Source organism: Ictalurus punctatus, chromosome 25 (genome assembly GCF_001660625.3).
Source record: "Ictalurus punctatus breed USDA103 chromosome 25, Coco_2.0, whole genome shotgun sequence".
NCBI lineage: Eukaryota > Metazoa > Chordata > Actinopteri > Siluriformes > Ictaluridae > Ictalurus > Ictalurus punctatus.
Window position 1 is genome coordinate 18,403,844 of NC_030440.2, and position 16,116 is coordinate 18,419,959.

The 16,116-nt window shown below is 42.8% G+C and overlaps 3 protein-coding genes across 5 annotated transcripts; 1 reads left to right on the plus strand and 2 right to left on the minus strand.

Annotated features, from left to right (window-relative positions):
• Window positions 1-811: 811 nt before the first annotated feature.
• Window positions 812-8,965, minus strand: ubr7 (ubiquitin protein ligase E3 component n-recognin 7). 3 transcript variants are annotated; one of them, XM_017455899.3, is made up of 12 exons: window positions 8,778-8,965; window positions 7,617-7,773; window positions 4,598-4,731; window positions 4,418-4,478; window positions 4,223-4,318; window positions 4,039-4,092; window positions 3,753-3,858; window positions 3,584-3,669; window positions 3,189-3,380; window positions 2,840-3,011; window positions 2,380-2,441; window positions 812-1,310 (listed from the first exon to the last, which is right to left on the minus strand). In XM_017455899.3, the coding sequence occupies exons 1-12, from the start codon at window positions 8,819-8,821 to the stop codon at window positions 1,218-1,220; spliced, it is 1,257 nt and encodes a 418-aa protein (XP_017311388.2). In that variant the 5' UTR covers window positions 8,822-8,965; the 3' UTR covers window positions 812-1,217. The 3 variants fall into 3 exon arrangements, with proteins under 3 accessions (XP_017311388.2, XP_053531868.1, XP_017311389.1); XM_053675893.1 differs by having other exon boundaries at window positions 3,560-3,669; window positions 8,778-8,962; XM_017455900.3 differs by having other exon boundaries at window positions 3,560-3,669; window positions 8,768-8,957.
• A 96-nt stretch (window positions 8,966-9,061) lies between these two features.
• On the plus strand, window positions 9,062-11,175 carry si:dkeyp-55f12.3 (EKC/KEOPS complex subunit GON7). Its single transcript, XM_017455904.3, has 2 exons — window positions 9,062-9,299; window positions 10,380-11,175. Exons 1-2 carry the CDS (start codon window positions 9,104-9,106, stop codon window positions 10,511-10,513), a joined length of 330 nt encoding a protein of 109 aa, XP_017311393.1. The 5' UTR covers window positions 9,062-9,103; the 3' UTR covers window positions 10,514-11,175.
• Window positions 11,176-12,532: 1,357 nt separating this feature from the next.
• tmem251 (transmembrane protein 251) lies at window positions 12,533-14,735 on the minus strand. Its single transcript, XM_017455902.3, has 2 exons — window positions 14,577-14,735; window positions 12,533-13,942 (listed from the first exon to the last, which is right to left on the minus strand). Exon 2 carries the CDS (start codon window positions 13,925-13,927, stop codon window positions 13,511-13,513), a length of 417 nt encoding a protein of 138 aa, XP_017311391.1. The 5' UTR covers window positions 13,928-13,942; window positions 14,577-14,735; the 3' UTR covers window positions 12,533-13,510.
• Window positions 14,736-16,116: the final 1,381 nt, after the last annotated feature.

Here is a 16,116-nt window from a genome sequence, read left to right on the forward strand (position 1 = left end):
CATATATATAAATATATATATACACCAGGAGCAAAGCTTTTCTTTTACATTCTTGTACGGACTTCTTGAGAGAAGTGTCTATTTTTCTACTCTTCTCTGCGCCGGGGTGTAACGGAGATCTTCTCTCTGCAGTTAGACGGAAATAAACGGCTTTGACACAAACGCCTCGTCTCCGTTCATCTCTCCTCTTCATCGCGTGGCACAGAGTCCGTACTTTCTCTGAAACACCGTCATGTTTGTTATTGCGTTCTGTTCACTTCTCAGCCTTCCATCTTTTTTTTGTTTGTTTTTTAAATCTTCGCTCTACCCTTTCCTTCCTGTTTATCCTGTTATCTATTATTTAAAACACATGAAATAAAAGTTCTCAGAAGGTGGTGGTGAAATTATAATCAGGGAAGGGGCGGGGCTACGAGCCATCTCAGTTTGTGATGTCACTACATGGAGTAAATCTCCACAGATGTTGACAGAGCCCAGGTGGTAACTGGGAAGCCGGTGTGCTAAGCTATACGGCTAACTCGTCAGCTAGTGACGAACTGATAGCAGTTGCTATGGTAACAGGTTTGTGTTAAAAATGATACATACGTGTAGATAGAAAGTAGTTTAGCTAGCCTTAGTGATAGAGTAGGAAGGAAGGCAGGATGGTGTGGGGGCGTGTCCTGTCTGAGATCTGAGGGGTATTTATGATGTGTTTGGACTGCTATAGTGTGTGTGTGTGTGTGTGTGTGTGTGTGTTTCTTTCCCCAGGTCCCGTGTCCCCACGCGGATCTCCGTTAAATCACTTCAGCTGAAGGAAAGAAAAACGTCTGACAGGTTGAAAGTATTAATATGTTTAATTTCTCAAAGATACATTTACAAAGTAACGTAAGGTCTAAAGTTCAGATAAAACAGCGCTGATAAAATCACTACGACAAACACAAAATAAAGCCAACACGAACTGGAGCGGCCGGCTCGGAACGCGTTTATAACAGCGCCCCGATACGGTAACGACCAAGCAGGAGACGAGTCGGAGACGTGAGAGGCGTGTTGAACCCCCGGGGCTTCAGCCTGGTGTACGTCCTGCTGTTTCTCCGTGTGCTGAACTGCTCCACCTCCTTTATTCTAACGCCTCGTTGGGGTCGACCTCGCCCACCAGACTTCTAACCTCAAAACCTTCACGTCTGCGTATTTATATTCATTACAAAAGGAGCGCGGGTGTGGACGTCGGGGTGGAGGGGGTTTTAGCTGCAGTAGAACTGACCAGCGTTGGCTCTCCGTCTTTTACGACTCTGCTGCTGTTCAAAGAAGCGACGGATGTCTTCCGGGGTCACGACCTGGTGGAAGAAATAATGTCTGGGGTCAGAAACTCTCACACGTTTAGTCTGTTTATTTATGACTCAAAGTAATATCACCAGTAATCGCTCACACGCTGGACTGCGTTTATGATCTCCGAGTCCTGATTCGCCCAAAAAGTCACAAAATTCACGACGCCGGTGCCTCAGATACAGCATTATTCTCTCGTTACACATCAATACCATGCACGACCACGACGGAGTTTTAGTGCCAGGAAGAAAAAAAAGATGACGAGAATAAAGTCAGAATTCTCAAAATGTTACGCCTTGAAACCTTGACGTTATTCTCGTAACCGTAAAGGCGTAATGTTCTGAGAATAAAGTCACAATTACATGGAGGTAAACTTGGGCTCTGTATTCGCTCTTCTATTTCTCAAGAAATAAACAAATAAATAAAGGTATTTTGCTGCTCTGGACTGGGCAGAAAAACTACAACTGAATATTTAATAATACACATTGTGTGTGTGTGTGTGTGTGTGTGTGTTTATTGAGAAATAGACGATTCTTGTATCAGTACGACTTTATTCTCGTAATCTTAAATTTTTTTAAACTTTGCATTAAAGCTGCTCTGATTCCGCATCAGTAAATGACGCACGCTCGAGGTCACGTATCGTGTGTGTATTTGATCAGATCCCTTTACAGATGCGGTTATGAAGGAGAACAGAATCTCCGTGTGGACAGGACTCGTTTATTCCATCAGAATTTGACCGGCTTATTAAAGAAAAGAAAATGAAGCCAACATGTCTTCGCTGATTGGTTGTTTTAAATCCCGCCCACGACCAATCACAGCGATGGAAGGCTTTCGAATCGATCTGACCGATGACGTTGCTGTGTTCTGGATTGTGATTGGGTCAGAAGGTGGTGATTAATAATTTCTACAACAGCGGGTCAGGTTTATACCGTATTAACGCTCGTTCTAATACGTTAGCATTTCTATAGCAACGGTTTTCTGTAAGGAGGATGTTTCTGTAATATTTATGGAATATTCTAGTGTCGGCGCTTTAAGTGAGAGCGGTGTGTGTGTGTGTGTGTGAGGGTTGAAGGAACGTACCTTTCCCTCTGCTGCAAACCTCTGTAGGTAATCCTTCAGCTCCGTCTTCATGTCGTTATACTCTACAGGAGATACACAACACGGATTACAGCGCCGAATGCGAGGGGTAATTATGGACGTGTTGATAAATTAACCCTCAGATTAACTGTAATGTGTAAATGTATTCTTTTCACCCAAATTTGGTCTTGGCCAACTGCCCAACTCCGCCCTCTTCATCATAAACCACTCACAGATTGGCTAATTGGCTAGCCTTGCTGAGGCTGACAGGGGAGATTGTGGAGAATAAGCCCCGCCCACCCAGACAGCACCCCCTGTTCTGCGCTCGTGAGTGAGGACTTGTTTCATTAGATCCAACCATAATCGGATAAAAAGTAAATGAACACTATACTCCACTTCCCATCACTGCGTGTGTGTGTGTGTGTGTGTGTGTGTGTGTGTGTGTGTGTGTGTGTGTGCGTACCGTGAATGATCTCGAGCTGCTGAACGTGGTTCAGGTTGTCGAGTGCAGACATGAGCGGGTCTCGAGCCTCGCCCCCGTTCGCCTGCTCCGTGGTTTTGCCCTTGTTCTCGTAGGCGAGCACTGTGTCCGTCTCGTCCAACAGGAAGGACACTCCGCCCTCCGCAAACACGCTCTGTAATATCACACACACACACACACACACACACACGGCTCGACTACCGTTACTACGTCCTGCACGCTGAGCTGTCATGAAAAAATGTAAAAACTAATAATAATAAAAAACGACGATACACAGGCGTGTGATCAGGACTGCGGATGCAGTGTGTGTGAGTGTGTGTGTGTGTCGTACCTTACAGTGGTGACAGGAACAGAGTTTAGTGCGCCACGCTGCAGGCCAGAACACGGCTCCCTGCTGAACCCGGCTCGTCCCCGAACACTTCATCTCCTCAAACCTGCACCCTGAACCTTCAGCCTCCAGCTCCTGCAGTTTCCTCTTACAGCCGGCCGTCCCGTTCACCTCCACCTGCTCACACACCTCCACCTGCGCAGAGAAATCCAGCACACACACACACACACACCTGTGAGTTCTCGGACACTTTAAGGCTGGAACATTATTAACACCTCTAACTTGTTCAAGAGGAACATGACGAGAACTACACTGCCACCCAGTGGTCGGCCATGATACATACACACACACACACACACACACACACATTATACCTTCTCATTCAGCGAGCTCTTCACCTCTGTTTTATTCTCCTCTTCATCATGCTCCACCTCCACTCTCGCACTGTCCTCCTCTTCTTTACACACTTTCACTGTAGGAGGCACTGCGCAGATTCATTCAATTCAATCAAGTCTGTAAATTAAACTACCATCAAATTCATACGTTCTTTATATGATGAAGCGGTACCGGCGAGCTGAGCAGCGTAGGTCCAGAGGAACGGAGATTTATTCATGCAGGACTCACAGATCATCTCCTGAAGCTCCACACACTCCGGGACAACACAGCCCAAGTGCTGAGAGAGGGAGAGGGCGGGAGAGAGAGTCAGAGAGAGAGTCAGAGAGAGAGAGAGAGAGAGAGACACTTACATGCACAGAATCTGATGCTGTATGTGTGTAGAGGTTATTTTTACATCATTAGATATATTTTTGTAAACGCATTCTCTCTGCAAATACACACTGGAGTAAAAACTCACCCGGCCATGCAGCCAGTCCTCACACACCACACACTGGATCATCTCATCGGCAACCTGACCACACACACACACACACACACACACACGATCACATTAATGTAGTCAAACTACATGACCCTTCCCTGAGGGACACGCTACCTCCATGGTTTAAAGCCTGATGATCAGTAGCAGCCTATGGGGTTACCTCATCCTCCGGGTCGGGGTACGGCCTCTCACACGTGCAGTACAGCCCAAAGAAATTGTGACTGTATTTATTCCCGCAGTTAGTCTTCTCTTTCTCCTGTCAGACACAGCGAGGCGTCACCATCATCGTTCTCTACATCAACTCCACATCACAGCAGAGATATTACAGAGAGGAGAACAAATCAACAGCACTCACTGGGAACAACCTGCACTCCATCTCCCCAAACTTCTCATTCCCACAGTCACAGCGGAAATTCCTGGAGGGGAGGAAACAGAACATCTGGGCCGTGTGTGTGTGTGTGTGTGAGTGTGTGAGACAGAGGGAGAGGGGGAGAGAGAGAGAGAGAAACAATCTCCCGCTCGGGGTCGTACTCACCTCTTGGTGTAGAGCTCGAACAATTCATGACCTTCATGACACTTGTATGAACAGGCGAGACAGATTCCTGCTGGTTCTCCTCCCTTTGGTGTGCAGGTGTTACACGCATACAGAGCCTGACGCTTCACGTACCCCTATAACACCATGACAACATCATTACATCCCATAATATCCATCATCACCCAATCAGAGCCCGCTTTGTTCAGCAGGTCCAACACACCGACTCTTGTTCAGGATCTCACTGCTCGGACAGGCCCTGTGCCCTGCTCCTTCCTCCCCAAACCCAAGGACGCATCGCTTGCCAACAAGAACGACCTCGACATCCCATGATGCACCGCGACTTCATAGTGATTCGGCTCAGACCCACGAGTTCGTTTTTCAGTTCTCTTATTTTAATTAGACTGATTCGGAAATGGTATTCTGCTATAAAATGAGGAACATCGCTGTCAAGCCTCCGCTCATTTGGTACGAGCGCGAGTGAAGCGAAAGCCTCGGGGTTTTGTTTCGTTTTGCATTTAATGTAAATGCGTCTCGCAAGCGTATGGTTTTTCTACATCACCTCCATTGTGTTCGCGGCGAGTGTTCCGGCACTTATCCACATTCATCTACAAGACCAAAACCTGCACGTTTAAGGCATTAATTTGACTCCTGTAAAAAAAAAAAAAAAAAACGATTCCCAAGGATTCGACTCGTTCTTCGTGTGGTTGGTACAGGGAAACACACATGTAATGGCTACACGTTACCCATAATGCACCGCGTTTTTTGGCTTGAATCGCAGAGGAAGATGCACAACAGAGGATTTACGCTTTTTTATTAAAACAACGTGAACCTTTTCCCCTCACTAACGCCGTTTCTTTCTAATATCACGTGTGTATAGGGGGTGTTGAACGTTTTCGTCAAAACGGTCATTCAGTAAATTCCAGGGGTTTCAGTACCGCCATGTAGAATGGGCGTTTCTGGAGGTGTGGCGAAGATGCCCCCTTTTTAAAAAAATGACAGGTCACCGAACATTCCCAGGGTCAGTGACGCATCATGAAAGACAAAACAATAGAGTAAAAAATCCTTCTGATGTTTTCATTTTTTTTTTATTAAAATCCTGAATCAACAGCTTCTTCAAACAGCTTCGCTCTTTCTGTGTGGATAAAGTCGGGTATGAAAACGTGGATAACTCCCGGTTTGTTTTTAATATCGGGGAAACAGCAGAGGAAACGATACCGAGTTCAAAAGAACTACGATTTCACTGCAGAGGTTTAGTCTCGCGTGACAGGACGTAAAGTCAGGAAGGCAGATGCAAAACAGGCCACACCTGCCCGATAATGCCACATCTGTCACACTGTTCCGAAAAGAGCGCGTGCCGTCAAAATGGAGATTTAATTGGACGAAAGACTGAAAAGATTTCAACAAGAGGGCGAAACCGAGCGATAAACCCGGGGCTGTGAACGACGTCGTTCTTCATTCACACGCTGAAGATGTGTCTCAGTCTGGACTGGGGGACTGCGGGACGTCACCTAACATGAGTTTCACACCCCTGCTGTACGGACTAAACACCCATTTATTATTAGTGGTATTTTATTTCCGCAGCTCAATGAGCACAACCTCGCCAACGCGACTCTGAAGACGGTTTAAGAGTTTACAGTAACGTTATTTTTCATTTCCGTTTTATTTCCCTTCTTAACTCTACAGTCTTGTTTTTGGTTTGTCGAAGTTCATGCTACACTTACGACTTTCTGCTTTTCTCCATCTCCGATACGTCTGAGCAGGTGAGGGTTAAGGGTCTCGCTCAGCGTGGCAGTGCTGGGATTTGAACTCGTGACCTCATGATCAGAAATACAATGTCTTAACCCCCTTTTTTTAATACCAAATTCATTCTAATTGCTCATTTAACGTCTCAGTGTCGTGTTAAATGTTTTGTGTTGCGGTCAGAGTATTTCTGCTGCCGTATTCCAAACGCTTTTCCTCTGAACATGAACCCTATTAAGGATGTAAAATAACGGCGTTCTAGACCCTACGTGGCGCTCGATACGACCCGGTCAGATTCGGGAGCGACTTCCATAAACGCCTGTTTGGAAACCGGTAAAAAAAGCGAGATTAAAAGTCTAAAACAGAAACCTTTGTTGTAATTTTATGTGTAATGAGAAACGATACATCACGTTAAATGAACTGAATGTTATCTCGGCTCGAGTCGAGTCAGTGCGCTGGAAAAGCGCCATAACTCGTATATGTATCTCACTGTACTGTATACGTCTGCGATGATGATAAACATCCAGATCTTCACTTGACATGACAATAAATCATCTAAAATGTCTAAAATAGTAACAATAATAATAATAATAATAATAAACAGCATAAATGCCCCACAACACATCATTCAGAAGTGATCATTCTCTGCTTTATGGGTTTCCTGTAAACTCTAGATCATCTCTGACGGTGAAATAAAGCCATCAGACCCCCCGGTTTACTTCAGGAACAATATCACAATGCTATTTTTAAAGCCAGGTCTGTTTCCTGTCGACTTTCTACACATCGAACACACTGGGTCTGAGTCGGCTGTGGTGCTTGGACCCCTGAATATAATGACACTGATCATGTGGAGCGGGTTACACCACTGCAACAGTTTTTTATTTATTTATATTTATCATCATTTGGACACAGTAAAAGCAGTGCATTGTGGGATTTCACCTGGAACGTAATAAATAAAATAATGAGATTTACATAAGATGGTATGATTCAGAAACTCCCTGAGTAGTGCACTATGTAGTGTACAGGGGCTGAGTTTGGAGACACATCATGGCGACTTTTATACAACAGTTATCGACACAATGAAGTGTTTTCTGTATCAGATGTATATTTGTTTATATAACTTGTGTGTGTGTGTGTGTGTGTGTGTGTGTGAGTGAAAGAGAGAGAGAGAGAGAGAGAGTTTATAATCTACGCTCCAGCTACAAACTTCCAGATTGTGTTGTTGTTGTTGTTGTTATTATTATTATTGTTGTTGTTGTGAGTGTGTACTCCTCCTCACCTCCGGATACGAACACTTCTCCGAGTCGCTGCCCGCGAGCACAGCCGAGGCTTCCTGCTCCAATTCCTCATCTTCCTCGAGAACATCCACCAGAGACACGGTCGCCTCCTCTCCCTCTGCCGCCGTCGCCATGCTGCTGCTGCTGCTGCTGCTAACACTGCGCGCGCACACACACACACAAACACTATCACTTCCGCTATACGATATCCGCTTCAGACGCGAAATAATGAACTACATTTTAAACGCTTACTTAATATTTAACCGCAGTTATATAACCATCTGTTTTCTATTGTAATTTATCTATTTTGTTCTATACAAAAAAATATATTACAACGATAACTACAAACTACACTTCCGTTTCCGGTATATGCAAATCACTGCTGGTTTGGCGGGAAAATCTGTTCGCATTTTTTTAATTTTTTTTTTTTTTTTGCTGTGGACGATATGTTCGTTTTATTTATTTATTTTCTCCGTTGTAATTAAACCACGTTTACTCGTAAATATTTCACGCCCCGATATCTGTTCACACACACACCGGCTACACTGCATTATGTTATTTTTATTTATTAAATAAAACTCGCTAAAGTCGTTGGAGAGAACAGAGAACAGGGCATTAGCCGGTGTTGCTAGCTTCCGCGACGCGTTAACGCGTCCGCCATTTTGGAAAGGAATTCAGTGCGAATTCAATGAAGGGAAGCCCTGAGACACGGATTCTGTCGCCCGCTCTATGTTCACTCGAGTTTCACACAGTTTCCTGGTGCAGACACATGACATGACACATATTAAAGGTTATCAATATACGTGCACTCTTTAATGTTTTACACCCTCACTTCTTGTCTGGTACGGTTAAACACCTGTAGTGTAGGAGAAACTGATGTTTGAACAGAAATCACCATAATCCGAAAGAATATCACTTCCTTCAGTAACACAATTGACCCAGAACCTTCTTCACCCATAACAGATTCCTAATGCATTGTATAAAACATCAAATGAATCCTAATGAATGAATGAATGAATGAATGTCCAGACTACTGGGTAAAGGTGCCATAGCTGAATTTTTACGTTTCTTCAATAACAGCAACATCCGCAAAGCCACCAGTATTGCGGACGACCACTCTCACCACCTCTCACCACCTCTCACTACCTCTCACCACCTCTCACCGACTCTTCACCCTCCTGCCATCTGGCAGAAGGTACAGGAGCATCAAGGACCCAAGCTTGGTGGTTCTGGGATTTGAACTCACAGCACAAAGCCTTAATTACCAAACCACACACTTATTATAGACAGATTATACTCGTGCACAAATTGTCTCATTAAAGAGCAACACATTTACAATCGGCTCTTATCCAGTAAACTAACTCCTTTGTTCTGACTCTTACATCCGGTCAATGCTTGACTGAGCCCTATCCAAAATGGCGGTGCCTTCGACGTGTCGCGTGTCTCACGCGTCACTTCTGTCAGTGGTCGCGGCTTCTAGTCAACAAACATGGCGTGCACGGTGAAGGGAGAGCTGAAATGTAAAGACGGGAGAACGAGCAGGTTCACGGTGGAGGCGGAGAATAATTTAAAATCCATCATCGAAGGAGTGAAGAAGATCAGCTCTGAGATTTCGGTGGTTTTAACGGAGCTCGTGGAAGAGGAGAGGAGTGTAAACACGGAGAGAGGAGAGTGTCGCGCGCGCGGTGAGCCACTGAGATTAACATGCAGAGCGAGTGTAAAATATCCCTAAATTACAAACAAACTATAAATAAATGTCGTTTGATTTTGTTTCAGATTTGATAAAGAACCAGATTATTTATTTGTCTATTTATTAAATTCAACTATAAACAGCCGTTTCTGTAGGAGAGCACTGATTTTTCACTTCCGGTTCAGCAACTGGACAAACGTTATGAGATATACAGTGCAGCTGAGCTTTCTCACCATACATACACACACAGACACACACACACACAGACAGAGAGAGAGAGAGCTGAAATCAGCGTTGCATAAACGTTTTCAGGGGAGAATGCATACTCAAATATAAAGAAAGAAATAAACGTCCCCGAATGATGTCATGGGCTTATTTGCATATTAATCAATTCCTCCTGATCATTTGCATATTGAAATGTTTTGCATGAAGAAGGCAGATTTTCTGAGGAATAGAATTCAGAAACGAATAGATCATAATATCTTCATCAGCCGTCACTGCAAACTACTTCCGTCTTTACAAAAACACGTTATACAGACGTTCGTCTTTCAGTTTAAAGTCACGTCTCGCTGGAAAAGTTTTGTAGAAGCGTAAGACTTTCTCTTCCACACTGTGACGGTCCGTTCCTCTCTCTCTAAACCATCTGTTTATCCATTTGTCTGTTTTCTCTCCTCACATGAACCTCCACGCTATTCCACACGTCTCATGGGACCTCAGTCCAGAGTTTAATACGTTTGGTTGTTTGTTTATTTTTCACATCTGGAGAAGATCAGAGGTTTCATTTTGAACCCTGAAGTCAACGCTCACGTCTCATACATGTGATCTGTATTTTTCCCCATGAACACTTTTATATAGTGACGTGAGAGAGACGCGTCACAATGCGTCTCTCTCACAGTGACGCACTCTCAAAAAGAAATATTGTGTAATTATTATAACTCATTTATCCACCAGATAATTTGCATATACGGTTTAAAAAGAAAAGTTGTGTTGATGCTGTAACCGGGTCGAGTTTCATTCTGACACTAAAATAAACGTGGGATTTAAGTGACCTCATTCCCTCTTTTTTTCACTCTAGATGAGGATGTGGAAGATGAAGATGAGGACGAGGATGAGGACGGTGATGAAGAAGACCGCGATATAGAAACTACCGCAGTTAAATTAAAGTCCAGACCTCCAGCGAAGCGTCTGAAGACCGTCACACCGTCCTGAGCAGAGCGTCTCCGTCTGTCCGTCCGTCTGTCTGTCTGTCTGTCCGTCCGTCTGTCTGTCTGTCCGTCTGTCTATCTGTGCAGACAGAAGTTTTTCTTTTTGTCCCTCTGAACTGATAAATGAACTCTGAGTGATGAGACGAGGTTAAAAAGATAAAAGACATTTAAAAATATAAATTGGAAACAGTATAAAGGGACAATCATTCAACACTTTTCCTGTAAATAATCACAAATCAATTTTTTTTTTTTTAATAATGAAATTAAAGTGAAAAACACAAAGATTTTTCTACCAAAACATTTATTTCTTTATATTTTATTTCATGGAAAGGCAATAACTCAGTCACATGACATAAACATCTGTTCATTAGAATTATTACATCATTTAAAAAAAAAACCCTTGAGCCCTTTGACACAAAACCAGCGTGAAGAAATCGTCGCTCATCTTTTATCTCTAATCAGATATTCATTTTTTATCAAACGCTTCAGAAGTTTCACAGTCTGGAGGTTTTAGCTGCACATCTGCACGATATGGCAGAAACACCTGCATGATATTATTCTGACGAAATGATTCTGGATTTCTATTCTCAGAAAAGCGCACATAAACAACTGCAGGTTTCGTTCTTCTTCTTTTTGTAATAAAACCACAATTGTTGTTGAAATAAATCTTCTTGTGTGATTTTTCATTTTTACTTAAAACACAGTCTTCCTGTGCAAATGTCGCCGTCCACGCATCGTTAAAACACTTTTAATCAGTTCACCTGTTCTTATAACGATCCCCGCTACCAGACATCCGCAGGGCTTCCACAGTGAGCTCATGTGGTGTTGTCTTTCGCCTCGTACTGTAACAGACTCCTAGAGATTTCATCAGACCGGCATTATATGCAGTCTAATCTAAAGGCATTGACGATGCTAAACTGCGAAGGTTTTGAGTTTGCGCTGCACGGTGTGGGCGTGGGTGTGGGCGTGGGTGTGGGTGTGGGTGTGGGCGTGTGCGTGGGTGTGGGCGTGTGCGTGGGTGTGGGTGTGGGCGTGGGTGTGGGTGTGGCGGTCACACAAATTTCTGTGTTTCACCATGAAACAGGAAGTTATAAGTCAAACATACAATGTCCGATCTGCACCAAACTCATCCAGGAAGTCACAAAAGAGCCAAGGACAACATCAAAGGACCTACAGGCCTCTCTTACATCAATAAACTTCACTGTTCATGACTCCACTATCAGAAAGACACCGGGGGAAAACGGCTCCATGGAAGAGTGGCGAGGTGAAAACCCCTGCTGACCCAGAAGAACATTAAGACTCGTCTGAATTTCACAAAACACACCTTGATGATGCTCAAACCTTTTGGGAGAATGTTCTGTGGACTGATGAGGTGAAAGTGGAACTGTTTGGAAGACAGGAGTCCCGTCACATCTGACGTAAACCAAACACAGAATTCCACAAAAAGGCCATCATACCTACGGTCCATGGTGGAGGAAGTGTGATGGTGTGGGGATGCTCTGCTGCTTCAGGGCCTGGGCAACTTGCAGTAATTGAGGAAACATGGATTCTGCTCTCTAGCAGAAAATCCTAAAGGAGAACGTCCGGTCTTCAGTCCGTAAGCTGAAACTCGAGCGTGACTGACAAAGCAACACACGTTTGCACTCGACCATCCAGCTGATGTGTGAGGAACTCTCTGTTAAAGTTTCATCAGTTACTGAAAACATCACAATCTTCATAAACACCGAGTTCCAATTATTACAGAAAAATAAAAACACGGTAAATATAAACGCTGCTGTTACAGATGTTGAAGGTTTGCCTCTGAGTCCCGAGTGTGTGGAGGAGAAAAGCAGCTACAACACGCCAATACTTTTATTAAAAAAGAAATTCGTATTAAAATAGACGCAGCACCGTGTCTCAGACTCTGAAGTTTAACTCGCTGTATCTTTTTAAATGGAGGTTGATGAATTTGACAGATTTTTAATCACTCTCATTTCCAGTGATTTAAAACCAAGGAAAGAAACTTTTGACAAACACAGAATGATAGAATCATTATATATCTGTGTTTATCGCTGTAACAAAATAATGAATGAAAACGAAAAACAACAACCAGCAGAAAAGGAAATTCCTTCAGACTTTCTGCAGGAAACAACACGAACCTGCAGAAATCTCTCCCAGTCTTGGGTAAAAAATAAAAATCAAAGAATAAATTGTAAATAAATGAAGAAAATCTCAATGGAGATACATTTAATTCACAGATTTTTCATTTTAATAATCAGAAAATAACTCATTTATTTTAGTAAAAGATTTGTATTCCCCATTTATTTATTTATTTATTTATTTATTTATTTATGCATCAATTTCTCACTCATTTGAATAAATACATTAACTTGAATTACATTATATAAAATTTCTGTGTTCGTCCCCACAGGTGTATGTATAATTATTTTATTTATGAACATATATATATATTTTCTTCTTTCCGTGTTGATTTTAGAACAGTAAAACTGAGTAGTTTATCAGAAACGAGTCAATAAACACAAAGATAAACAAACTGCAGAAAACGAAAAGACGTAATAATTAAAGTCAGAAGTTCACACGCAAGTGTTGTGATCATTTTAATCACAAGGCCTTTAGTTCATGTTCTTTAAAAAATATACGGATTATTATTATTATTATTATTATTATTATTATTATTATTATTTAACAAACAAAAGTCATTTATTTTATTCTTGTTTTTATTTTCGCTCTACTGCATCAGGTCCAGGCTGTTAAATAAAATAATTAAAATAATTGAGTCACTGGTTCATTCATCATCATCATCATCATCATCTTCATCATCATCGGGGGTTTAAGGAACTGATTTATTTAAAAAGGAAATGAACATGTTTATAGTGGTGGAGAGGTAGAGAGAGAGAGAGAGAGAGAGAGAGAGAGAGAGAGAGAGAGAGAGAGAGAGAGAGAGAGCGCGGAATGGAAAGGACAGCGCTGAGTGTAAAACCAGGTCGGAGCCCCGCCCACATCAGGTGTCTATCAGCTGGAGCTTGCTGATCTGATTGGACGCCTTGGTGAAGGAGGCGTGTCTGTTACAGAGCAGGGCGAGGCAGACGGGCAGGATGCAGTAGCCCACGGTTCTGGGGTCGGCCCTGGTGCAGGAGTAGAGGAAGAGGAAGAGCTGCAGGTAGGGGATGAGGAAGATGGCGGCCCACAGCCAGAAGGGCAGCAGGAGGAGGTGCGACTTCACGCTCTGCGTCCAGGACCACGCAGAGGAGGCGGAGTCTGCGGGGCGCAGCGGGGGTGGGCGTGTCCCGCTCGTCTTCTCCAGCGTGAGGTGGTTGTACGTCTGGTTGATCTCGAACATGTAATAAACCGCGAACATGCTAACCAGCAAGTACACGGCCACTCCGATCCATCCCATCCTCTGGCGAAAGTTCATCATTCTCCATGCTCCTGTCTGAAACACCACACGCTGATGAGTTCTCTACAACTCTCTCTCACACACACACTCTTTCTCTCTCACACACACACTCACTCACTCTCTCTCTCTCTCTCTCCCTCTCTCACACACACACTCACTCACACACACAGTATGAGTTGTAGTGAAATGCTTTTTCTGACTGTCTGTGACACAATATTTGATTTTGATCAGAATTTACTCTCTGTGTTACTTTATTTAATTTACTTTCAGTTATATTTTAATTTTGTTTTTAGAAAACAATCAATAAACTTTTTTTTAGAGGTGTAATTCCTGCAGCACTGTGGTTCTTAGTTAATATCGTGATTAATATCGTGATTAATATCGTGGTTAATATCGCGTGTAAAGAATCGTGATCCGATATTTCCGTCGTATCGCTCAGTCCCGGTGTAAAGTACCATTTCATATCATCAAGTCGAGAATATTTGTGTTTGAATCTAATATTTTTAAACACATTAGACATGAACACTGCTGTGTTTTAGATGTTTTTTTTATAATATATATTTGACAGTTTATCTCGGACACATGAAAGCTGGTTATTTATCGAAAGTTCTCAATAAAATCTTTCACCGATAAGAGAAAATATCAGACAATCACACCGGCCGGTACTCACTGTGTTCTCTGAGGTTTTATTTCATTTGATTTAGTTTTGGTTAAACGGAGAAAAAGCTCTTAATCAGTGTCTCCATTGTAGTTTGTTGTCATATGATTGACTTCCTGAAATCGGTAACATCCGGGGACTGGAGCGCTGCCTCTGCGGCGGCTTTAACACCAGCGCACTGCGCCTCTGCTGCCCTCTAGAGGATCAGCCTGGAAACACCACCTTCCGTTCTCCCCTGCACACGAAAATATTAGATTTAACACCTTAAAAATACATTTATATTTATATCATAGCATATTAAACACAGGAGTCTCTCTGATTGGTCCTTATTTTGCTGTTTAATAAAATAATGTGACATGGTGCACTATAGGAGGAATATTTCCTACAAAAATAATTTAAGAAAGACAACTAAATTTACACACTACACACTGCGTCATGTAATTCCGGTGTCTGTATTTATCCATGAATGTGTACATGGATACATGGTTATATATGCTGACACGCATGAATACCAGGGCAATGCAGGGCAATGCAGGGCAATACCAGGGCAATACCAGGGCAATGCAGGGCAATACAGGGCAATACCAGGGCTTGGCCGTATAACATAAGTATCACATCACGATTCTAGAAGACATTTCTTACACTATACACAATGCAGGATATACAGTCAGGAGATAAAGAAAGTGCACCCTCCTTCACGTCTACCCTCCTTCACTTCATCAGGGCCTAAATAACAATTGTGTGGTCCTCATCAACTTCTCTAAACAAATAACTTTAGGTGACAAACAAACACAACAGATTTCAACATGTAGTCATTTTTTTCACTGAAAAGTAAACCAACATTCAGAGACCAAGTGAGAAAAAATAAGTACACCCTCTAATTGTTTAATACGTAGCAGTAACATTAACACCTGGCTGCTTAATGATTGTGGAAGTAGGAAGGGTGTACTTATTTTTTGAATTTTGTTTTACTTATTCAGGGGAAAAGGATTGCATAAAGACATTTTCCCATCCTCCTTCCCCTCGCGCTCATGCTCACACATTTCCTCTAAATGCCTGGAGGGCGGTTCAGCAGCAGCAGTTTTTACTGAATTGTTCAGGATTCAGTTTTACTCCAACTGGTTTGTCTTGAAGTGACCTGTCACGTCACAGTGTCCACTCACACGAACAGGATATACCACTTTATGCATAAGTATTCACACCCCTCCCCTCCGACAGGGAAAACCCTGCCATTTTCCACATTTTGTAGTGTAAATACAAATAAGAATAGTTAAATGTACACAAACAAATGAAAAACAATGATCTGTGTATGTAAAAAAAATCTATCTAGTGTGGCCATGGTCCAAGAGCTTATAAAGCACGTATGAGATTGTTGAACGGTATCAGGTGAGGGGTGAAAAGCATTTCCAAAACATTAGATGTGTCATGGAACACAGTGAAGGCCATCATCAACAAATAGAGAAAATGGAGCAACACAGTGACATCACCAAGAACAGGACATCCCTCAAAAACTTATGAAAGGACAAGACACAAACTTACCAGGGAGGCTGCC

What these genes read in the sequence shown, in the direction of transcription:
- ubr7 (XM_053675893.1), bottom strand. Translation starts at nt 8,821, where the DNA reads ATGCTCCTGTACCTTCTGCCAGATGGCAGGAGGGTGAAGAGTCG. An exon ending in GTTCCTGTCACCACTGTAAG is followed by an intron (nt 3,012 to 3,188) that starts GTACGACACACA and finishes GTGATATTACAG; the next exon opens with AGCGTGTTTGCGGAGGGCGG. An exon ending in GGTTTGCAGCAGAGGGAAAG is followed by an intron (nt 1,311 to 2,379) that starts GTACGTTCCTTC and finishes TTCTTCCACCAG; the next exon opens with GTCGTGACCCCGGAAGACAT.
- si:dkeyp-55f12.3 (XM_017455904.3), top strand. Translation starts at nt 9,104, where the DNA reads ATGGCGTGCACGGTGAAGGGAGAGCTGAAATGTAAAGACGGGAGAACG. An exon ending in AGGAGAGTGTCGCGCGCGCG is followed by an intron (nt 9,300 to 10,379) that starts GTGAGCCACTGA and finishes TTTTCACTCTAG; the next exon opens with ATGAGGATGTGGAAGATGAA.
- tmem251 (XM_017455902.3), bottom strand. Translation starts at nt 13,927, where the DNA reads ATGATGAACTTTCGCCAGAGGATGGGATGGATCGGAGTGGCCGTGTAC.